This window comes from Tiliqua scincoides, chromosome 1 (genome assembly GCF_035046505.1).
Source record: "Tiliqua scincoides isolate rTilSci1 chromosome 1, rTilSci1.hap2, whole genome shotgun sequence".
Taxonomy (NCBI): Eukaryota; Metazoa; Chordata; class Lepidosauria; order Squamata; family Scincidae; genus Tiliqua; species Tiliqua scincoides.
In genome coordinates this window covers 79,286,582-79,310,993 of record NC_089821.1, presented here as the reverse complement: position 1 = coordinate 79,310,993, position 24,412 = coordinate 79,286,582, and the positions used below count along the sequence as shown (strand labels likewise).

The 24,412-nt window shown below is 44.7% G+C and overlaps 1 protein-coding gene across 9 annotated transcripts in view; it reads left to right on the top strand.

The window, feature by feature from the left end:
• The window catches only part of SEMA5B (semaphorin 5B), a 443,759-nt gene that overhangs the window by 272,490 nt on the left and 146,857 nt on the right, over positions 1 to 24,412 (top strand). For all 9 annotated transcript variants that reach the window (XM_066611786.1, XM_066611789.1, XM_066611780.1 and 6 more), the window contains one exon: positions 14,337 to 14,382. In XM_066611786.1, coding sequence (XP_066467883.1) covers positions 14,337 to 14,382 — 46 coding nt within the window. The remainder of the gene's footprint in view (positions 1 to 14,336; positions 14,383 to 24,412) is intronic.

Genomic DNA, 24,412 nt, shown 5'->3' with positions numbered 1-24,412 from the left:
AGCATTTAAAATTTTAATTTAAAGGTCTTGGAGTTTTTCTAGTAGCCTTGCCTTGAATGTGAAATGCTCTGCCATCCTATGCATACTTCTCTGGGAGTATGTCCCATTGAATACAGTGAGATTTACTTCTGAATCTTACCCTTTATGATTGCACTGGAATTCTCTGATCATTTTAGTTTTCCATATTCTGTATCTTTTTCAGGTCTGTGAGATCCTTTTAGAGAGTGAACAACCAGGATTGTATGCTGTATTCCAAAAGCAGCCAAACTATAAATTTATATAGAGGTATCAAGATTATGGCTGTTTTATTTTCAGTCCCTTTTCTGTTAATCCCTAGCATGAAATCCATGTTTTTCATTGCTGCTGTTCAGTGAATTGATGTTTTCATCGAGCTATTCACCATGACCCAAAATCTTTTTCCAGAGTAGTAAAAGCCAGTATAGATCTCAACAGTGTAATTAAGAAGTAAGAATTTTTTACCCAAATCTTCATTTACTAGTCAATGCTTGCTTTCACATGACGTTGAATCACATGTTTGGAGAGACCTTCTGGAGCTCTTTACAGTTCATTGTGGATTTTGCCACAAGGATAATATGGTGTCATCTTCAAAGTTGGTTACTTAAATGCTGATACCTGAGTCAGATGTGAGCACTGATAATTCTGTAACTTCTCAAATTACGATTTGACTTCTGTTAAGTATTTTGAATTTTGGATTGCATTATAACAGAAGTGTCAGACTTGTTTCATACAGCAGGCCAGAGTTAGCATCCATGTGCCTTGTGGGGAAGTAACATCAATATGCGGAAGGTTACTAAGTGGCCTTCATTAAGTGGGGCAACCATAAATAAGTGCATTGTTCTAACCTAGGAACTCATTCGTTGCAAATGGCAAGAGAAAATATACAAATCTTGATCATATTTTCAGGATGCAGGAAAGTCTGATTATCATGCGGGATAACCTTTCAGCAGTGCTGTTTCTGCTGAGCATTGTTCCCTCTCATTTTCCCCCTACCATGCAGAGTAGTTAATGACCTGAACAGTACCAAACCACAGTCATCTTAAATTGGGCCATGGCTATAATTACCACACCACATTCTCTGATCCTCCCTCGACCTGCATTCACCCTCTAATGCTGCCTCCCTCTGTCACCACACCCTGTCCCTACATTACTGACTTGCAGCCCAATCCTGAGCTCCCATGGCACAAGGCTGCGGCGGCACCAAAAATGGCTGCTGCCGCATCTTGCACATCAACGGCAGCCGCAGGCAGCACCTCAGGAGAAGGGGATTTTCATCCCCTTCTCTTGGGTAAGGGAAGTAGCTCCACAATGGAGCTACTTGATTCACCACCAAAGGCCGTCAGCGGTGAGGTAAGAGCATTCATGTCGGGCGCAGAGCCCTACACGAACACTCTGGATCCGGTGGACTGGAGCTCCCCTGGACCTGCCTCCCTCCCTCCCCGCTCCCTCTCCTGGCACGCCTCCTGCCTGCCCTCTCCCCACCTTCCCCCTCCCTGGAATGCCTCCTCGCCTCCGCTTTCCTTTCCGCAGCTTGGTGTTCCGTGTGACTGCCTAGTGGCGGAGGCTGGACACTTGCCCGGCGCTAGCCCAGTGCCGGGCTAGCATGGGTGCTCGCCCGGCAGTAACCTTGCAAACATGCCTTATGGCACATTTGCAACAGTGCAAGCTGGTGGTAAGCTGGCATGTTGAGTCCATGAAATTGGAAGAATTTTCCAGTTTTCTAGTGCTGGTGCAGCAATGCCAATCCTAGGGTGGGAAGGCAGTCACAGAGGATGCCTGCATCCTAGGGTGGGAAGGTAGTCACAGAGGCCTCTTCAAGATATGAAAACACTTGTTCCCTTACCTTGGGGCTGCTTTGCAGCTGCACCAGTACTAGAAAGTTGGATAGGATTGGGCCCTTACTTAGAAGAATCACTTCTATCGGTGATCCTCCTGATCTTGCCTGGCTTCTACTGGCATGAGAGAGATTAGTCAACAAAAGGAAAGAAATATATTGGCTGCAACTTCTTTCTTCTTTCAGCTCTTATTACAACTGTGGTGTTGCTGAGGAATTGCTTTGCAGCTCATTCGCAATCAATCATCAGAAGCCCAAGTATAATATGGGCCCAGTAAAGAGCTTCCACAGACCTGATGTTTGATACCCCTGTATTACAGTGATTATCCCGAGCACCCCATTAAAGAGGTGGTCGGAGTTTGTTTGGCCCTGGCCAGGACACGAGAGTCCAGTCCCTCCCCCAAGGGGGAGGTGAAGGGGGCGGGGTCTGGCAGCCACGGCAGACCTTTAAAAGGGGACGAGACCCAGCCCTCTTCCTCCTTGTGCATGTGGGCACCATGGGAATACCCGCCCGCCCACCCTAGAGGCAGTCTGAGTTTAACTAGTCGCCATTTGGGGCCAGGTAGGAATTTTTTGCTGCCTGCCAAGATTGGCCAAAGGGCAGGGAGTTTTTTCGCCTACCCCAGACTGTTATGGGCCAGGGGGTTACACCCCCCCCCTGTTTGCAAGCTGCCATTGGTCACTTTAGGAGGGCAGGTGGTGCGGGTTAGGAGGCGTGAATGGGACTTTGGCATGCACCTTCAGGCGGCATAGGCAGGGCAGAACCCTATTTCAGTCCTCAGGGGCTTGGCGGCACGAGGACGTAGACGGGGCCCTGGGCCGGGACCGCGGGGCACACCTCAGAGGCTCAGCGGCTCGAGGTGGCGCAGTCTGCGGTCCGGCTGCCTTCCCCTTAAGGGATAGACATGGATGAGATGCGCCGTCCCAGTAGCGGGGCGCGACTTGGAGTCGGGTGCATGCCCGCCTGGGGGCAGAGGTTTCTGGTACCGCCCAGAGGTCCCTCCCCGCACCACAGGGGCTTTCGCTGCCTCGGATGCTGCAGGTCTCAGCCTCTGCTTCTCTTGGTAACATGAAATAAAGTTGCCCTTTCTCCCATATCTGTTGTCTCGAGTGTTCATTGGACAGTGCGGAAACAAATCAGAAGGGTCTGACTTCCTTATCTTTCGTGATAGTCCCTTTGGCTGTTTTTTAGAAGACTTCAGGTTGACAATAGTTGACCAAAATGGGTGGGGAGGCCAGGCAAGTGGGCTTGCAGATTTCATTAATGATTTCCAAATCTCCCCCCTCCATAATTTGAGTACTAGTGACATCGGTCGCAATCCTAACCAACTTTCCAGCACTGAGGTAAGGGCAATGCAACTCCGAGGCAAGGGAACGAACATTGCCTTACCTTGAGGAGGCCTCCGTGACTGCCCCCAACTGCACGATGCAGCACATGCCCCACTGGCACAGCTATGCCAGTGCTGGAAAGTTGGTTAGGACTGTGCCCATAGTGTCTATGCCAGTATTTCTCAGCATTTGTCCTCTGCCACACTACTTCACATAGTCCACTATTGAAAGTACCACAGGAAGTAACTGGCGATGACATTATCACCAGTTACTTCTGGGTTGGAAGGCCAGATACAATATAGCAAACACCAGTAAGAAACTCAGGGTGGATGGGAGGGCTTTTTTGTGCACAGAAAAGCATGCTTTGGAGCTTGCCTGACAAGCCTCTTACTTCTGTTGAGTTGCATTCCTGATCTTGCTGCCGGGCGGCAGGTCCCATGAGTACCACCAGACACTACCTCAAGTACCACTGATGGTACCCATACACCTGGTGGAAAAACACTGGTCTATGCAGGAACAATAGTCTATGAGCAATTTAAAGCATAGTTTGGCAGCATAGTTTGGCCTTAACATCTTGGCTGAACTATAAACAATTAGTAGCAAGTGTAGAACTGGAAATTGCAGTCACTTTTTCTTTGGTTTGGTAGGAGTAGGACACAATTTCCAAGCATAGAGCTTAATCCTACAACCCCCCTCCCATTAAGTTCTTTCCAGGCATCACTTTGCTGGATTAGACAGAACAAAGTGGTGGCTTCGAGAACTGACTGCCCTTCTTCATTGCAAATCCCTCCCTTTTGCTGTAGAGTGTAGACAAATGGCAAACTTTGATTTGCCGCCAAATGCTTTGTTTAGCACACAGTTTGCATGTGACAATGCTGTGTTTGTATTGTAGAAATTACAGAACATCTTTCCAAAGCAGCTTTGGAGCTAGCTTTTCTCCAGTGCCTGTTTAGTCCCTTGTTTGTTAAACAAGGAGATTCTGTGCTTTATTTTTCTGTCGAGATTTCTCAAGGGTCAGTTGCAGTAAACATCTTCATATTTTTTAAGGAGCAAATAATTTCACGCAGCATAAAAAGCAGGTAGAATAGCTTCACATTGTATGAGATCATATATGACTTCGGCCAATTCTGTCACTTTTGAAAGCAGGCCTATCCAAAGTTGGCAGGTCTGGCATTGATGGAACTACAGTGAAGGTCATGAAAATATCAGGTCGATCCATTTGTATCATATAGCTTCTTGCTTGAGGCTGCTTGTTATTTTCTTCAGAACTCAGAACTCAGTATGGTGTAACTTAGATTCAGTTTTGTGCTCAGCAACAGTGTGGATGGATGAGGATTGGATAGTGAGTGTCTGGATGATAGTACCAAAGTGCCTAGAGAGAGAACAAATAGGAGAAAATCCCCCCCCCCTTTTACATGAGCTCTGTAGTTTATACAGAGAAAATGTAGTCACCGAAGAAGCACTGAACAACATTGAGTGCCTGCCTGTGCTGGAAGAGCTTGACAGTGAACCAACCCTAGAAGAACTTCACGTGGCCCTGGACTCCCTTGCCTTTGGCAAGGCACCTGGAAAAGACAGCATCCCTGCTGAAGTCCTAAAATGCTGCAAAGAGATCATCGTCACTGAGCTGCATGAAATCCTCTGTCTCTGCTGGAGAGAAGGTGAAGTACCTCAAGACATGAGGGATGCAAACATCATTACGCTGTACAAGAACAAAGGTGACAGGGGTGACTGCAACAACTACCGCGGCATCTCTCTCCTTAGCGTTGTAGGAAAGCTGTTTGCCCGAGTTGTACTAAAGAGGCTCCAGGTACTTGCAGAGAGCGTCTATCCAGAATTGCAGTGTGGATTCCGAGCCAACAGGTCCACCACTGATATGGTATTCTCCCTTAGACAACTGCAGGAGAAATGCAGGGAACAACGACAGCCACTCTTTATAGCCTTCATAGATCTCACAAAGGCTTTCGACCTGGTCAGCAGAGACGGCCTCTTCAAGATTCTCCCCAAGATTGGATGTCCACCCAGGCTCCTCAGCATCATCAGATCTTTCCACAAGGACATGAAGGGCACTGTTGTCTTCGATGGCTCCACATCAGACCCTTTTGACATCCGAAGCGGAGTGAAGCAGGGCTGTGTTCTTGCACCAACCTTGTTTGGGATTTTCTTCGCTGTCCTGCTGAAGCAGGCCTTTGGAACTGCAACAGAAGGCATCTATCTCCGGACCAGATCAGACGGAAAGCTCTTCAACCTCTCCAGACTGAGAGCAAAATCCAAAGTCCAGCTGAAATGTCTGCGTGACTTCCTCTTTGCCGACGATGCAGCTGTCACTACCCACTCTGCCAAAGATCTCCAGCAGCTCATGGATCGTTTTAGCAAGGCCTGCCAAGATTTTGGACTGACAATCAGCCTGAAGAAAACACAGGTCATGGTTCAGGATGTGGACTCACCTCCCTGCATTACAATCTCTGAGCATGAACTGGAGGTTGTCCATGACTTTGTGTACCTTGGCTCAACGATCTCCGACACTCATTCTCTCGATACCGAGCTAAACAAGCGCATCGGTAAAGCAGCTACCACGTTTTCCAGACTCACAAAGAGAGTCTGGTCCAACAAGAAGCTGACGGAACATACCAAGATCCAGGTCTACAGAGCTTGCGTCCTGAGTACACTTCTGTACTGCAGCGAGTCATGGACTCTTCGCTCACAACAGGAGAGGAAACTGAGCGCTTTCCACATGCGCTGCCTCCGACGCATCCTCGGCATCACCTGGCAGGACAAAGTTCCAAACAACACAGTCCTGGAACGTGCTGGAATCCCTAGCATGTATTCACTGCTGAAACAGAGACGCCTGCGTTGGCTTGGTCATGTCGTGAGAATGGATGATGGCCGGATCCCAAAGGATCTCCTCTATGGAGAACTTGTGCAAGGAAAGCGCCCTACAGGTAGACCACAGCTGCGATACAAGGACATCTGCAAGAGGGATCTGAAGGCCGTAGGGATGGACCTCAACAAGTGGGAAACCCTGGCCTCTGAGCGGCCCGCTTGGAGGCAGGCTGTGCAGCATGGCCTTTCCCAGTTTGAAGAGACACTTTGCCAACAGTCTGAGGCTAAGAGGCAAAGAAGGAAGGCCCATAGCCAGGGAGACAGACCAGGGACAGACTGCACTTGCTCCCAGTGTGGAAGGGATTGTCACTCTCGGATTGGCCTTTTCAGCCACACTAGACGCTGTGCCAGAACCACCTTTCAGAGCGCGATACCATAGTCTTTCGAGACTGAAGGTTGCCAATATATGTAGTTTATAGCAGTGCTTCCCAAACTTTTTAGCACTGGGACCCAAGATAACAGTCTATCATGACCCAATAGACGAAAAACAAGAGCTCTAGAAAGAAATAATATTTATTGTTGTTGTCGTCGTCATCATCATCATCATTATCGGGGTCCTGTGCTCCCGAGGCTGCTGGGAGACCTTACCTATAATATCTGTATGTAGACATTTGTTTGACCCTTCCAGGGTACCCAGAAAGCTGAACAGGAGAGCAAGATGTGCAGTTAGGGATTTCCAGGCTAAGATTTTCTTCTGCAAAGCAGACAAGGGTGCTTGATAGTTTTTTTTAATGTTTCGAAAACTTTTTGTGACCCACCAAAAATTGGTGACCCACAATTTTGGAAATACTGGTTTATAGCTTTTTCTGTACATGTTAAAAGTCCTGTCTCCAAAAGGCTCATAATCTTAAAAAACAAACCCCAAAAACAATTTTGGGAGATATAAGAGGCCAAATGATTTCAAAATGATTGTAAACATAAACATTTACTTTAAAAGAAAAGAAAAACAGAGCTCCATCATAAGTGTAGTGATGGTAGTCTCTCCTGGATGATAAATCACAGATCCTGGATGGCTTCACATCCTCCAGCAACAAGACTGAAGATGAATTTACTGTCCCTCTCAGTGATCAATTTAGAACCTGCCTTTTGCCATTTCAGGTGCTACATCATCACTGGCTTGGGTCAGAATCCTTCCCATGCACATCAGCAGGATGGTTGAGCTCATGATGTGTTGTTAATTAGGAGGGAGGTTTATATTGAACAATTTCCCCATCACTGATAGGCCATAGTGCCTGAACAGTGGAACTTTGCAGAAAGGACAACACACACTGAGGCAGACTGATTGTGAGCACACAAACATTTGCAAATCTCTCAGAGGAGTTCTGAGTTTTATTTTATCAGGATAGGTTATTGCTTCTTAGATATCTTCAAAGTGTTTTGCTACACTTGTTGCTTGCTGAGTAGACTTTGCTTGCTCCTTTCCACCTTCCCATTAAAACCAATTAAGTATGTAGTCAAAAGGGGCAGTGGCAATGGGGTGGTAGTACCTGCTAAGTTCAGCCAACTTGGGCTTGGCACTCCGAGATAGCAATTTCATAAGCAGCTTTTATCTGGGCATACAGTTAGCAATTAGAATTAAGTGGATAAATTCTTTCCAGCTCCTTCTCAATACACATCCAGCCTTGTTCCCTTGCTGTCTTGGGTCAGGCTTTCTCATTGTACTAGGCACAGAAAGCACTTATCTCTTTACAAGCCAGTCAAAGCTGAATTAAAAAGAATATATGCTAAATATATTTGTTTATTTAGTTGTTGTAATATGTAATAAAGTTGTTGTAATATGTAATATTATATTACATATATATTTATTACATTATATGTAATAAAGTTGTTGTAAATATGTAATAAAGTTGTTGTAATATGATGACTCACTCCTCCAGAAGTCAAATTCATTTTTTGGGTTTTGCTGTTTAACTCTAAGAAACCCAAAAAATGAATTTGACTTCTGGAGAAGTGAGTCATCATATTACAACAACTTTAGTAAAAATTTCATACTTCTCAGATGTAACCTTATTAAGTTACATAAAGCACAGTCCTACACATGTCTACGCAGAAGTAAGCCCTATTCCGTCCAATAGGACTTGTTTGCAGGTAAGCATGTATAGGGAATTGCAGCCATAGTCTTGATTCACTAAGGGCGCAATCCAAACCTGAGCTGGAATAGGCAATCCAGGAGGCTTGCGCTGTGTCCAGCGCAGGATTGTGGCCAGAAGCGGCTGAGCCAGAGGCAAAGAGAAACTTTCCCCCTTAGCCCTGGGTAAGGGCTCCTGGCCCCAATGGGTCTCCTCGGACTTGCGCCACCTCCTGAAGTGGCACAAGTCTGAGGAGAGTGGAGCAGCTTGAAGCCGCTCTGTTCTCCTTGGGGATGGGGGTTGGGATCCAGCATAATTGCCAAATCCCAGCCCTGCCTCCGGCTCCCTGCACACCTGCCCCCGGGGCCACACATTGCCCTCCCTTCCCCCGCCCAGGAACGCCTCCCTCCTCCTCCTCCCAGCCCCCCCATGCCTACCTTTTCCGCTTGTGTCAGCACAGGCGGGCCGACACAAGTGACTGAGGGGAAGCCGGCACGGAGGCTTATGTCATCCTCTGTGCATCGGTGCATCTGGATGCACCGACATGGCTTCCTTGTAAGGAGGCGCAAACATGCTTTACGGCATGTTTGCAACCCTCCCAGGCTGGCCCAAGTCCAGGTTAGGATTGCATCCTAAGGGTGCAACCTAACCCACTTTCCTGCACTGACATAAGGACAGTGTAGCTCCGAGGTGAGGGAACAAACATTCCCTTACTTTGAGGAGGCCTCCATGAGTGTCACCCAACTGCAGGATGCAGCACATGCCCAACAGGCAGAGTTATGCTGCTGCTGGAAAGTTGGTTAGGATTTGGGCCTAAGGCATATAAATCCTGCTTATCTAAATGGAGTTTGGGCCAACTGAGCCTTTTATTCACTTGGTCCTTTTGGCTCCTTTCATGGGTCCAGAAATATTTGCATGCATTTATGTACCCATTCACCAATTCTGAAACACCAGTAGAAATCCTGGTTCCAGAGCCTCTTGGGGCCACAACTGCAGGCTGTTCCCCCCGCTGCCCATGCTACGACCCCCACCGGTCCCGCCCACTGCCTCCCTTCTAGAAGCCTTTGGAGAGTCGGGGAGGCTGCGTATTGAAAGGCTCTAGAAGGGAGACAGTGGGCTGGATCAGTGGGGGGCATGGCTGGGGGGCTCTGCTGCCCCCAGATGTGCCAACTGTAGTCAAATGACCCTCCCTTGGACCCCCCTCAGATATGGCACTGTGAAGCATTGGCTGTGCATACTTCCTGTGTCATGGTGTTTGCAGCTATTAAGCTGTATGATTGCTGAAATTAAAAAAATGGGAACTAGAGGTGATGGCTTGATCTTGGAACAACAATCTTGGAACAAACTTTTCCGAGTGGTAAAGACCAGAAGTGATTGTGAGGAGCTCCAGAAGGATCTCTCCAGACTGGCAGAATGGGCAGCAAAATGGCAGATGCGCTTCAATGTCAGTAAGTGTAAAGTCATGCACATTGGGGCAAAAAATCAAAACTTTAGATATAGGCTGATGGGTTCTGAGCTGTCTGTGACAGATCAGGAGAGAGATCTTGGGGTGGTGGTGGACAGGTCGATGAAAGTGTCGACCCAATGTGCGGCGGCAGTGAAGAAGGCCAATTCTATACTTGGGATCATTTGGAAGGGTATTGAGAACAAAACGGCTAGTATTATAATGCCGTTGTACAAATCTATGGTAAGGCCACACCTGGAGTATTGTGTCCAGTTCTGGTCGCCGCATCTCAAAAAAGACATAGTGGAAATGGAAAAGGTGCAAAAGAGAGCGACTAAGATGATTACGGGGCTGAGGCACCTTCCTTATGAGGAAAGGCTACGGCGTTTGGGCCTTTTCAGCCTAGAAAAGAGACGCTTGAGGGGGGACATGATTGAGACATACAAAATTATGCAGGGGATGGACAGAGTGGATAGGGAGATGCTCTTTACACTCTCACATAATACCAGAACCAGGGGACATCCACTAAAATTGAGTGTTGGGTGGGTTAGGACAGACAAAAGAAAATATTTCTTTACTCAGCATGTGGTCGGTCTGTGGAACTCCTTGCCACAGGATGTGGTGCTGGCGTCTAGCCTAGACGCCTTTAAAAGGGGATTGGACGAGTTTCTGGAGAAAAAATCCATTATGGGGTACAAGCCATGATGTGTATGCGCAACCTCCTGATTTTAGGAATGGGTTAAGTCAGAATGCCAGATGTAGGGGAGAACACCAGGATGAGGTCTCTTGTTGTCTGGTGTGCTCCCTGGGGCGTTTGGTGGGCAGCTGTGAGATACGGGAAGCTGGACTAGATGGGCCTATGGCCTGATCCAGTGGGGCTGTTCTTATGTTCTTATGTTCTTAACATAAGTATTGCAAGATAACATTGTGAAGACAGTATAATAAGAGACTGGGCATTACAGCAGTATGGAAAACACAATGAAACTGCAGCTATGAAATAAAGCTAAATGAAGCCAAAGATGTGGTGGGGGATAGAGCAGAGTACTGGGGCTTCCCTTCTAGCAGGAAAGGTGATTTCCTCGGTAGGAGACAGTAGTAGGGGACAGTAGTATGCTGTCTCCTTTTTTCAAAGGACCAATGCTGAGAAGAAGCCTCAGGCTCAAAGCAAACGGAAAAAAATTGCTTGGTGGCATAAGTGCCAATATACCCTGTCCCTAGAAAAAAGATAGATGAAGGATAAGAGAGGAGGTGCAGATGGATAGACAGGGAATGGGAGGAGGTGGATGTGTGGATCATGCTTCCAAGGGAGGGGAGTTTGGGTTTGTTGACTTCATTTCATTGGGCCTCAGGAGACACAAGCAGTAGAAATAAGTGAAAATTTGCTGAAAAGTTAAAACAACATGCTGATGTTTGCACTTTAATCTACATTATACATTTCTTTGGGATATGTTTTTTACCCTACTGTTTCAATTTTTTATGCACTTGTTTTAAACTATGGCAGCCCACTCCTTGGGTCCAGCTTGTGGATTCTGGAAAGGCTGGCAGGTCACTCAAGATGGTGACTGAAGCATACCTACATACACACATACTTTAGATGTTCTGGAAGCGGGTCTGCAAAAAAACCTTTTTCTTTAGGTAATAACAAATAAAACATGTTGCTTCCTGTATCCTGAACCTAGAATTTGAGAATGCTGCACTTAGTAGGATTCCTTTATGGAAACCTTCATGAAATGGAACTTTGCATGTAACATGCTAAAAAAATTATAGCAAGTGCAGCTATCTCAAAATCCATCTTCAGGTTTATTTGTAGGACTGTTACTGAAATTCTAACATTTAAAGAGAAGAGATTTGTCTTGTACTGTATTAGTAACCTGAGCAACCAAGTCACATCCCCCAGCAGATGAGTTGGCAGGTAGTACAATGTTTTGGTTAGAGGATTAACATCCCACATTATTTGTCAGTGAAAGTTGGCTAAACCTAGTCCCTATTGTTAATACACTACTCTTTATTAATGTTTGATTACATCCACTTCCCATTCCCATCCCCATCCAATAGCTATGGAAGAAATATCGTAAGTATTCAGTCAAAATATACAGTGTCTCTACAAGCTGGGAACAAGCCCCAAATCCTTATTACAAGCTGTCCAAAACCAATGCATTTAAATAGCATTCTTAACAACAGTATAGTAATACAAAACCATTAAACTTCAGGTTGCCCTCCTCAGGGTGAACTGGGGCCAGAGGCATATGGAAAGGTTGAACTCCCCAAGGAGCACTGCTGAAATTGTTTTATATGTTGCATGCTAGATCTTCTGTATTTAGTTTTGTAATGGTATAATGTGATTTTACTAAAGCATACATGAAAAGCACATGGTTGAATTGAAGTTTCCACTCAGTGCCAAAGATGACGACACTACAGCTGATTTTCTCTTGTATGTCACCAAAAATAAAAATAACCAGAATAAACATGAAAATAGTTTGTATCTGGCTAGATAATGGCAACAAGCATGAACACATTTAGCCAAATGCCTTGAAGATGTTGCAAGTGTGCAAATAATCAGATGTTCAGGTCATGGAAGTTCTGTTTATACAGGATTGCTAGTGTCATTGGGAGCCTTGGTGAAATCTAAGCATTCAGGTCTTGGAGGTTCTGTTATGGTTATAAAACATGTGCAATGTTATTTGTCAAGCAGCTAAAAGCAAGCTGTTCACTGTCTTCTTAGTCATGCTGGCCGAAGGAGGAGAGCAATAATAAATCACTGCTAGATTTGTGTCTCATTCTATTTCTGTAAGGACTCAGATTCCTTTGCAGGTCACCTTTTGTGGTGTTGATGCTGCAGCAAGGCAACTACTTCATTTGGATAACAGGGGAATCTCTCAGTGGCATTGTGGCTGCTCCTTATGCCAGCATCATTCCTCCCAGGACCTGGGGCAACACTGGCACCAGTTTCTCCCATGAGGCATGGCGCTTCTGAGCTGTGCAAGAAGGAGCCATGTTGTTCCCTTGCCACAAACATAACATGAGAAAATGAAGTGTTATAATGCCGTTGTACAAATCTATGGTAAGGCCACACCTGGAGTATTGTGTCCAGTTCTGGTCGCCGCATCTCAAAAAAGACATAGTGGAAATGGAAAAGGTGCAAAAGAGAGTGACTAAGATGATTACTGGGCTGGGGCACCTTCCTTATGAGGAAAGGCTACGGCGTTTGGGCCTCTTCAGCCTAGAAAAGAGACGCTTGAGGGGGGACATGATTGAGACATACAAAATTATGCAGGGGATGGACAGAGTGGATAGGGAGATGCTCTTTACACTCACATAATACCAGAACCAGGGGACATCCACTAAAATTGAGTGTTGGGGGGGTTAGGACAGACAAAAGAAAATATTTCTTTACTCAGCGTGTGGTCGGTCTGTGGAACTCCTTGCCACAGGATGTGGTGCTGGCGTCTAGCCTAGACGCCTTTAAAAGGGGATTGGACAAGTTTCTGGAGGAAAAATCCATTACGGGGTACAAGCCATGATGTGTATGCGCAACCTCCTGATTTTAGAAATGGGCTGTCATATGCAAGGGAGGGCACCAGGATGAGGTCTCTTGTTATCTGGTGTGCTCCCTGGGGCATTTGGTGGGCCGCTGTGAGATACAGGAAGCTGGACTAGATGGGCCTATGGCCTGATCCAGTGGGGCTGTTCTTATGTTCTTATGTTAAGTGTGGAGCATCTACAAAGAGTTGGGCCCTAAACTTTTCAGAAGCAGACAGTGGTCGAGATGAATCTTTTAGATGTGCAGTGTGGAGAACAGGTCTGTTGATTATGTGATATTGCAGCTGTAAGTGGGCTTTGTGTGAGGATTTGACATTGTGTCCAGATAAGATTTAAATGCCGGTGATATATCCAGAGCTTGAAATGCGAGGGAACAAAAATGTGGATTCATAAATCAAAGCCAAGCACTCTTGTAAAACAATATCAGGCTCTTGCTTGAGTAAACAATTTTCTTGGCTTGCAGACAGAAGTGGAAAAAAAAGAAAAGACAGAAAGACTGAAAAGGTTATATGTTAAGAATCTCGTACCTGGGAACGACACAAAGCATAGATCTGAAATGTGGAGGCTACTTTAAATTGCTGCCTACCTCCACTTGGCAAGTTGTGTGCCAACATGACAACAAAACAACAGCCAAAGAAAGTTACATGAAGAGAGCTATTTTGTCAGTGGCTGTCCCCCCCCCTCCTATTTTCCAGATGTTCCTCTGCTGTAAAGATTATGTGAAATGAAGAGAAAATGACAATATTCCAGAATTTCCCTTGACCCTGGCCCAGATTTCCTGATATGCAGCAAAATCTCCAACCTTTCCTGGTATCACAAATCCTGGCTTAAGGGAATAAGATTTTGCCAGTAATGTTCTTTTGGGGATCAGAACTTCTGATTCTCCTCTGCCTGGAGCATAAGCATAAGATCCAGTGCTTATCAAAGGCAATGGCAGGTTTTACACTTGGCCAGGAATTAAGGTTTCTTTGTATTTTGACTGTACAGGGCTTGGACAGTTCTGCTGCTGTTTCCAAAGTTCATTTGAAGACCATCAAACAAGGAGACTGCTTATGAGCTTTTCATAGCTTGAGCCACCAGGATTGTGTACTACATTCAAAAATGCAAAGCCCTTTTCCTACCGCATAAAGATGTAATGATGTTATTTGTTTATTCATGTAAAAAAAATTCTGTGGTACCTTCACACATTTTTTTTAATTTCCGTTCTTTGCTTTCACAGGAACTACCTCTTCAGACTTAGTCTACACAATGTCTCTCTTATTCAGGTATGTTCCTACCTTTCATCAAATATTTGCTTTGACTACATTGTGAACAGGCCACATAAATGGTCTTTTATACACATCAGTGAATGGAAAAGGTATATTCACTATAGCAACAGAGAAGGTGGAGTAGTTTGGAGCCCAGGGTACAACATTTACCTCCCAAGACCATACTGGCCCCATAGTCCTCTGAAAAAAATCAACTCAGTTGCTTTGCTTCAGGGCACTTTTTCAGTGTGATCCTCAGCACTAGACTGGGCCTGCTTTCACTTATGTGTCGTTTTCTCATTGAGAAGATAAAGCTGGGGGCAGGGGGGGGTGCTCTCACACTTTTCTAGCTCAGCTCCCCCTTGTTTATGTGCTTGAGTGAAGGAGCTGGACTAGATGGGCCTTTGGTCTGATCCAGGAGGCTCTTCTTATGAGATGAATGTGCCAGGAAAGGGCATCCATTATTATAAGCAAAGTGGGTCTTGTGACAGATAGCCAGTGCAGGCTTAACGAAAACAATGCAAAAAAATCCTTTGCGTTTGTTAATGTGGAGGTCAGCAGCTTTCAGGGAAGCCTTTTACTATTCTTGTCCATAACTGTTTCTGAACTTTTGTTGGCTACTTGTGAACTGGAGCTGAATTTTGTTGAATTCCTTAGTAATAACACGATAAGACTTGCACATTTCAGAAGGAAAGACTGTTTGCAAACATGTGTCATCTTTCGCCTGGTGGATGCATTTCTGCTTAGGGATCCAAACTGAAGCAAGAAAACAAATCCTTTGTTGAAGGATTTCAGCTGTAGCACTGAAACTGTTGTTTAGCTTCTCACGTAGTAGTAGTTTGTGGGGTTCTCAGAACCTCAGCATTGCATGACAGTACAAATACTTGTTCAATCTCATGTAAAACTAAAACCAATGCAGGTGTATAGGGTGACCCTCATTATCCACGGGGGTTCTGTTCCCTGAACCCCCAGGGATACCAAAATCCACAGATGTTTGAATCTGCGGGTTTAGGCAACCAGGACCCTCTGAGCACGACTGGATCTGGTCATGTTCGGAGTCCTTCTGAGGGTTTCACCGAAAACCGGAAGTTCACTTTAAAAGCCTCCAAGTGGCATTCTGAGGCCTGCAGAGGCCACATGAGGCTGCACATGGCCTCTGCAGGCCTCAGAAAGCCTCCCAGCTGTGACCAGAAAAAGGTTCCAGTTACATCCGTGAGGTCTTCAGTGGGGTCCAGCTGCAAGTTCTGAACTGCACATGGCCGAATCCTTGGTTCCGAATCCACAGATATGGAGGGCCCACAATATTTGGTAATAATCATGTTCATACATGCATGTTCCTAACGAATAAACTATTCAGATGGTATACAGTACTTTTGGCACATGTTTGAAGACCTCATTCTCATGTTTGACTCTGGCACTCACACTGGTAGGTGTCGTTTTTCAGGGATGTAGTACAAAACCACTATCACAATTGGAACCCAAGTTTGGAAAATAGAATAGTTTCAGTTTGTTCTCTTTTTCCCTCCTTCCTGTGAAAAGAGAATGACAGGTGGATTGGAGCAAGATAGAAGAGCACAGAAGGATCCAAGTTCATACAGAAATGATCACTAGAAGTCAGTCCATAACTGGGTCATGTAAAAGGACAGCGGGTAAACTGTGGTTTATATCTATTGCTTGACAGGAAGCAGGATACAAGTTTTTGGCCAATCAAAGGTCAGCCTGCAGAGCCAGTCAGATTTGGCATGACTTTATGTGAGCTTCAGATCTACTCGCTCATGTCAGCTGAAATATAATTTATAATTCTTTGCTAAAAATTCCTACATCTTGAATAGGTTGTGAACTAATAGTACTGAACATTTGTGTTGTGCTATATGAATGTGCTAAACATGTATTATCTTGTTGCTGTCCTCACAATGAACCTGTAAGTTAAGTGAGTATTATTTTCCTCACTTTGCAGATAAGGAAAACATAGACAGAAAGAATACCTTGCCTAATGCAGTGGTTCTCAAACTGTGGGTCTGGGACCCACCAGAGGGTCATGACCCAAGTCTTGGTAGTTCGTGAAACTGACAGTGCAGATTAGGCTATGTGCATCACGGGTTAAACAAGCTGCTATGGGGGGGAGCACTGCAGCCCAATCATCATTATAGCCATATGCCTTGGCATTTATAAATTAGGCAGCTGCCTCTAAGGTTTAGGAACTACTGACCTATTGAATTCATGACAGAGCTGAGATTCGAACCAGGGAAGTCTTAATTCACTGCACAGTCTTGTAGCCACTCTGCTGCAACAGCTCTTAATAATGATCCCATTTCATGCTGCCTGTTTTCTAGGCATGTTTCCTGGAATCCATTGTTTCCTTGTAAGCTACTGTTGCTGAACATTGGAAGTATTTTTCTTGCCTGCTTCTTATGGTTCACTGCAAAGAAGCAAGCAAATTGGCTCCAACGATATTGGTTAACAGCTGCTGACACATGGAGTGGGTTTTGTTTAGAAAAATGAATAACATGCTGCCTGATGACAAACATAAATGCGGTAGGAACTGGTTATGGACATGGCAAAATCCAAGCTAGGATGAAAGATCTTGTGAAAGATCTAGCTGCTCAGCAGTTAGCTCACTTTGGAAGAAACTTTTGAGCAACCTCTGATGTTAAAAATACCAGTAAAATGGATGTTAAGGTCCAGGATTCCTTGATGTAGATAAGGTTTTTCTAGTTCCAGGGAATGTAGTACGTTTCCCAAGTCTCTGGACAGCATGACTACAGATAGAAACTAATTCCACCCTGTTTTTGTTTGATTGGTCAGTGAGGGAGATGATGTCATTATTTCATGGGAACACACATTCAGGTCACTCTGGTGTTAGCAGTTTGTCACGTGGACAGTTGTTATACCTGTGTCTAATCACTAATAAAGCACAGGGGTGAATCCTTCCCTTATTATGAATATTGGTACATTAGTGACTTGATGGAGAACATTCTACAAATCAAAGTGTACCTGTACAAATTAACAATCATAATATATTGAAGTATGATTGTGAACTGTTATAATAATGATAACAATGACAACAATAGCAGTAAGGCAAGACTGGTAAAAGAAAGCTGACAGAAGCTGATCTGTTGGACTAAACAGTCTTTGATCATAAATCTATAGCATTTTATTAAAGTATCTTATTAAATCTAGTGTAGATAAGACTTAAATTACAGCTTGACCCATAAAGGTTGCATTGTTTCTACTGTAACATTCTAGGTTTGCTGTCCTTTGGCATTTTCAAATATATTGTTTTCATTGTTCTTCTGCTGCATGTCAAGATCTGATATATTGTCTCTTCTTTAAAAGGAATACAGTATTTTTAAGTACACAGCTGTCACAAGGGTACTTGGAATTACACCTGTATAATGTTCTGGTAACCTTTCCAGTTACGGACTTGAAGTGGGACTTGAATGTTTCCGATTTTGAATTTAGTTGTTTTCTTTAGTCGGAACATGGACACTTCCTGCAGTTAAGCCTGTGACAGAATGCAGTTACACTCGTGTTATTCATCACCTAACATTAGGAATAAGTTCTTCAACCCTTCAACAAAGAAGCAAGTGTGAGTTGACACAGAATATTCCTGTTCTCTCAACACCACTCAGGACTGAGAATGTGTTGGAATTTACCAGTGCTTTGCATCAGATATATTTTGGGCTGGACATTCACCTTTTATATGAATGCTATTGCAAAAAAATCTTACTTATTCTCCTTTCGTACAACTTTTGAGTTTTCTGTGTGTGTGTGTGTGTGTGTGTGTGTGTGTGTGTGTGTGTGTGTGTACACGTATACACACACTACACAAAAGCTGCACGAAAGAAGAATAAGTTTTTTTGCAGTAGCAAAAGTAGTGATGTACAATTCCAGCACATGTTGTTCAGTGTTTTGTAAGTGTGTTAATAAAGGCTAAACCTAATCCCCAGCATTCACACAGAGGCCAATGAAAGGGGTTCTTATTATACAGTAGACTTCACAATTAAGAGATTAGATGGGAAATGTTGCTTTTAAAAACAAAATCCCCATGGCATGTTGCAAATAGTAAATTATGTTTGAACTGCTTGAGCAAAGCACATTATGAGTGAGCATAAAATGAAGCTGTTTGGAGCTCAGCTGGTGGTACAGACTCACATGGAGTGGTACAGAATGGCACAAAGAAACTGTTGCTTGACACAGAATGTTCCTGTTTCCTGTGGAACATCTATCAGAATTGAGGATGCTCTGGATTTTTTTGTTCTTAAGTTCTTCCTGTGTGTCATTGTTTTGTTCTTTGTAACTGTTCCATGTAACTGACCTGAAGGAGTACTGGTACTGAGGTGCAGGCAGAGAAGAACAACCAAGCACACTGAGAAACTGGCCATTCTAGATCAGGGGTGACCAAACCTTTTGGCAGGAGGGCCATATCATCTCTCTGACACTGTGTCAGGGGCCGGGGGGGGGGATTAATTTACATTTCAATTTTGAATAAATTTACATAAATTTACACAAATGAATATATTAGAGATGGAACTTCTATAAATGAATGAAGATCTTGCAATAGCTCAAGGCCTACAAAAGGCCTTGCACAAAGCAAGGCCGGTCTTTCCTTCACTGCCGCTGCTGCATCACAAACATGAAACAGCAAGCAGTAGAGGGAGCCCTCGTCCCATAGCTCACGCAAGAGGTAGAACAGTCACCCTCATGCTGAGAGCAGTTGTGTTGGGCCAGCATGGACTCCAGCAAGTCTCCAGAGGGCCAGAGGCTCATTGGAGACTGGGGAGTCTCAGCAGGCTGCATTAGGGGTCCCCAGGCGCCACAAGTGGCCCCCGGGCTGGGGTTTGGGCACCCCTGTTCTAGATTATTGTGCATTCTATGCAAGCAATGAAATGTTGTTCCACTGCCCTGCTCTTATCTTCATTTCGCAAACCACTTTGCATATGCAAGTCTGTTTAGTTGTGCCTGTAGTATTTTGAGAGCCATGCAGCTTTAATGCCCTCCAGATAGTCTCCACTCCCTCTTTTAATACGAGAACTTGAAGCCACCAATCCATTGAAATGACTGGGTTAAATTTTGAACACATTCGAGAAAGTGCTATTTTATGCCACACATATGTAACACATGGAATTTGCTGTTATAAGATGCGATGGTGTCTGCCAGGGGTGTCAAACTCATTTCATACAGACGGCCAAATAGCATTCATGATGCCTGCTGAGGGCCAGAAGTGATGTCATCAGGCAGGAAGTGATGTCGTTAAACAGATCATAACCAAAAATAAGAACCTTTTCTCACTTAGGAAATGATTAGCTTCAAGTAACAGAAGAGGAATTACGCAAATCTTGATTATATTTCAAGAGATAGGAGCACAATTTTCATGTGGGCTGCCCTTTCAGCAGTAACGTCTCAGCACTGATCAGCAGCTGAGAGCCTGAGGGCCAGATAAAAAGCGTCTTCAGGCCGCATCCGGCTCCCGGGCCTTATGTTTGACACTCCTGTTCTAAAAGGTGCTAAGGCAAATTAATGAATGATAGATCTGTGAACAGTTATTAACCATGAGAGCTAAGCCAAGCCTCCATGTTCAAAGGACGTGTACTTCTGAATAACAGTTGCTGGAGATAATGAAGGAGAATTATCACCCTCTTGCCCTGCTTATAGGTTGAAGATGCCTTATTCTAAGTTGAGTCATTAGTCCATGTAGATTAGTACTGCTATCGTACACGGACTACCAGCTGCTCTCCAGGGTTGCAGGCAGGGGTCCTTCCCATCCAGTGGTGGACCTGCTTTTCACTTGATGGGGCAAATGCCCTGGGTGCTGAGCCTCATGCACCTTTAGGACCCTGCGGAAGCCTCTCTGAGACTTCCAATATGGTCAGAAACTGTGCTTCTAAATTGTCAGAAGCACAGTTTAAGGCGTCGGGAAAACTTCAGTAGCCTTCCCCGACGTATCCTGGAATTGCACAAGGCACTGTGCACTCCAGGTAAGTGGGGGGGGGGTTGGATTTGTGCACGGGGGCAGGGACATTATGGACCTTTGCCCCGGGGTGCAGGGCTGGGAAGGTCCACTACTGTTCCCATCCCCGTCAAAAAGCAAAGAATCAAAGTGGGACCTTCTAATAAGCAAAGCATGTGACCCATCATTGAACTACAGCCCCTTTCCTAATGATAGTTTAATCTATTTAAATAACAGTAATACCCCACCTTTATCCCAATAACGGCACTCATGGTGGCTTACAAGCATTCATACAGCGGTAATAAAACGAGACGAACACTCCATGGATCACATAAGATTAAGCAAATTAAAATTACATTCAATTAAAATTCAAAAGTCAGTCTATCTTTCCAGCCATCAAAAGCCTTCTTGAACAAAAAGATCTTAAGGTATTAATGGTAGTTAACATGATGGCAAGCAGACATTAGTGGGTTCCTCTTACAATTTTGACTGTCCTCTGCAGACCATTCTCCCAGCAGTCATCCATTCTTCCTGCCCCTGCCTCACTAACTAATGTGGGAAAGCGTCCGGAGAAGTGAAATGCAGGCTGAAGGGTGACAGTTGGGAGAAAGAATGGAATTCAACCACTGGGGATGGTGGAAATGGGTGAAGATCACCCAGTAGCATGTGGTGTACAGATGCTTAAAATAAGTTTCAGAGTTTGTGTTTTATCCAGAACGCAGGACTGATTAATGACAGATATAATTTACCTTCTTTTATTTACTTATACGGAGAGCTTCCATGAAAAATTCACTATCTTTTGGCACTTTTTCAGAACAAAGCGATATTTAATAATTGACAGCAATTACCTTAGACATAGCTGCCCTACTTTACATACCATGGTGAATGATGCTGCATAAATACCTTAACTAGAACCTTTATTTCTGATTTTCCCCTCAGGCATATCTTCTGTCTCCCTTACACACACACCCCTTTGATATTTTGTAAGACAGATGTAAAACAGGACACAATCTTGTGCATGTCTACACAGAAGTAAGTCCCATTGTGTTTAATAGGTCTTACTCCCAGAAAAGCGTGCATGGGATTGCAACCTTAATCTCACCTGTTGCTTTCAAAAAGAGTTTGTGGCTAGTTCAGATGATCTAACAGACCATGATTTGTTGAATCAGGAATGTAAGCTGTATGAGCTTTGACCCTGTTGATCCTCTCTACTACATTTCCTCCTCACTTTGTATGTGAAGGGATCCTGATTTGTTAACCATGCCTCTGCATGTTGTCCAGAGTACAGTTGTTGCGATTTAACCATGGTTTGCAGATCAAGATATGCAACCAGGATATCTATAATCTTGGTTTCATATCTGAGTTTGTAAATCATGATTAAAGCACAGCTTCTGAGTTCAGACAATGTGCACATCTGTGGTTTAACAAATCAGGATTCTTGCATCACAGCTCTGTGTACAAGCTAAGGAGGGAAGGGGAGAGAGAGAGAGAGAGAGAGAGAGAGAGAGTGTTGTGGCTTGTATTTCTGATCCAACAAATCAGGCTTTGTTAGAATTGTATGAACCAGATCACTGTAGAACTAATAAATCTATGAGTCACATGACTTCAGCTACACCCGATCTCCCTCTTTCTCATATGGTGATTTAAGTTATTCCATGTTGAACAACCTAGGCTACAAATAGGCTATATTCTTCCACTAGAGGTATACCATGAAGCATCATGAATAAGGACATTCCTGATGTAGCCTGGCCTTTTCCATACCCTATTAAGTGTTACCTCCAAATTCCTTAGATGCTTTTGGACCCAGAACGAATGTTCAGAAACTCGTGAGGAATTAGCATTTCCCATGGTTGTAGCACACATTTGGATACAAAACCCATGTGAATTCTATAGCCTTAATTTTTTGTGACATTAAATATACCAAGTATGTTTTCCTATTCTTAATGCATGAGTCGATTACCTGCATTTTGAATATATGGTTAGAAAGTCACGTGTGTGTTGTATTTTGAGACTTCAGAGAAGGTGAGTGGAAGGATGATTGACAGTGCCAGAGGAGGGATTAGCATGGCGTTTTCATGGATAACTCCTGCTTTGTGTGAATATGTTGTTGTACATCCCACGTGGATTGGCACAAATGGGACTCACAGCATGCTGCTGGTTTGGTCTGGCATTCCATGACATACCATAAGAGGCTATGGTCAATTGGGTTGGTATTGGTCAATTGGGCTATGGTATTGGGTTGAATTAAGGTTACTGAGACCCACATATTTCATTTAAAAAGAAAACAGGTTTTATTCTAGCCTTTTTGGCTGTGAAGGTTTGCTTTGATAGCACATGAGCTGCATTTGTTGAAATCTCAGAAGCTAGAGATGAATGGGTTACCATCCCAATGGATGGTAGCAGGGCATCAGCACACTGCATGACCTCCTGGTGCTGCAACCTGAGCAGCAGAGGCCTGAAGGTTATTTACATGTTACACTGTATGTGTGTACAGTGTTTGTAGATACCTACACAATGTTGTGTGAATGTACGTACATTCATTTTAAAATGCAATCGTGGGACTAGACCCCTACAGATGTAAGTTTTTGATCATGTATATTAACCATAATGTGTTAACCATAATGTGTGAAGAATTGTACATGTATATCAAAAAACAATCATATGTACACAATACCAGATTGTTCAGTGTAATGTTCAGTGAATTTTTGCACACTCAGTTCCACAATGGGCAGTTCAATCCTATCCTGTGCTGGAACAGGCAGGCCAACTAGCCTGTGCCATATCCAGTGTAGGGTAGGAGGTAGCTGCCACACAACTTGGAGTAAGGGAGTATTTTTCTCCCTACTCTGTGTCGTGTGGCAGCCACCCCTATTGGGCTACTCAGATCGGTGCCATGAAATCGCTGGCACTGATCTGAGCACCTCAGTGCAACACCCGGCTGCTTGGGAAAGGGGGTTAGGATTTGACCTAAGTCGACCAGGCTGGTCCCCCTTCCCCGGCCTGGTCTGCCCTCCTCTCACCCCTAGCCCCCCCCCATTCCAGCCTCCTGCCATCCTCTCCAACCTCTAGCACCAGCCACCGTCAGCCGGTGCAAATTTACCTTTCCTTGGTGCTCAGAGGCTAGATTCAGGGAGGGAGGGGGCGAGACTAGTGGAGTTCTGCTCCACCTGATCCTGGGCCCCATGTGGGACCTTGTGGTCTGACATGGGACTCTCCGGTTCTGCGGCAACTCCAGAGGTGCTATGGAATCAAGTAGCTCCATTGCAGGGCTGCTTCCCCTACCCAGGGAAAGGCATGAAAGTCCCCTTCCACGAGGTGCTGGCAGTGGCTGCCTGGTTGCGTGCTGGATACTGTGGCAGCCATTTTGACGCTGTGGCAGCCCCATGCATCGGGCAGCTCAGGAATGGGCTGTAAATTCTGCTCTTCAAAACAAACATTTCCACTAATCTTTTTAGAAGATTGAATATTCTTGGCATGTTGTGAGAAGTTCACAGTGCCGAGTATCCCAGAAGACAGAGGTACATCTCTGCTGATTTCTCCTCTGTCCTGTACAGTTCACGAGCCAGGATTTACTGCATAAGGCAGTCAAGGCATTGCTAGTTACATAGACCTTTCTTTAGCTGTTTTTCATTTTTGTATTCGATGGAATTAATCAAGGAGTGGATGTTTTTGCGCACACACTAACAGCTATATTAGTAGATTATCTGCATCAGTGCTTATGCTGTCATTCCTGTAACCTACATGAATAACCATGAGTCACTTGTTATGCAACTATCTATTGGTTGTGGATCTGTCTGCCAGCAAAACATTGACAGAGTTCCAGAGCAAGGTCACAACTAGCTCTTCCTCCTTCATTTAACAAGCGGCTGCTTGTGTTATTGCAGATAAATGGGATCAGACTGATTGAGGCTCTTAGCTCTAAATTAAGGATCGTCCGCTTGAGACCTCTGGGCCAAAAAGAGTCCCCTGAGGCATGCAAACTATCTCCTCTCTCCATGCAAACTGTCCCCTCTCCCCACATGCTCAGTAGCTAGAGGCAAAAGAGAGTTGGAGGAGGTGGTATCTATGGCCAGATATCTGACTGATGGGCCACTTTGG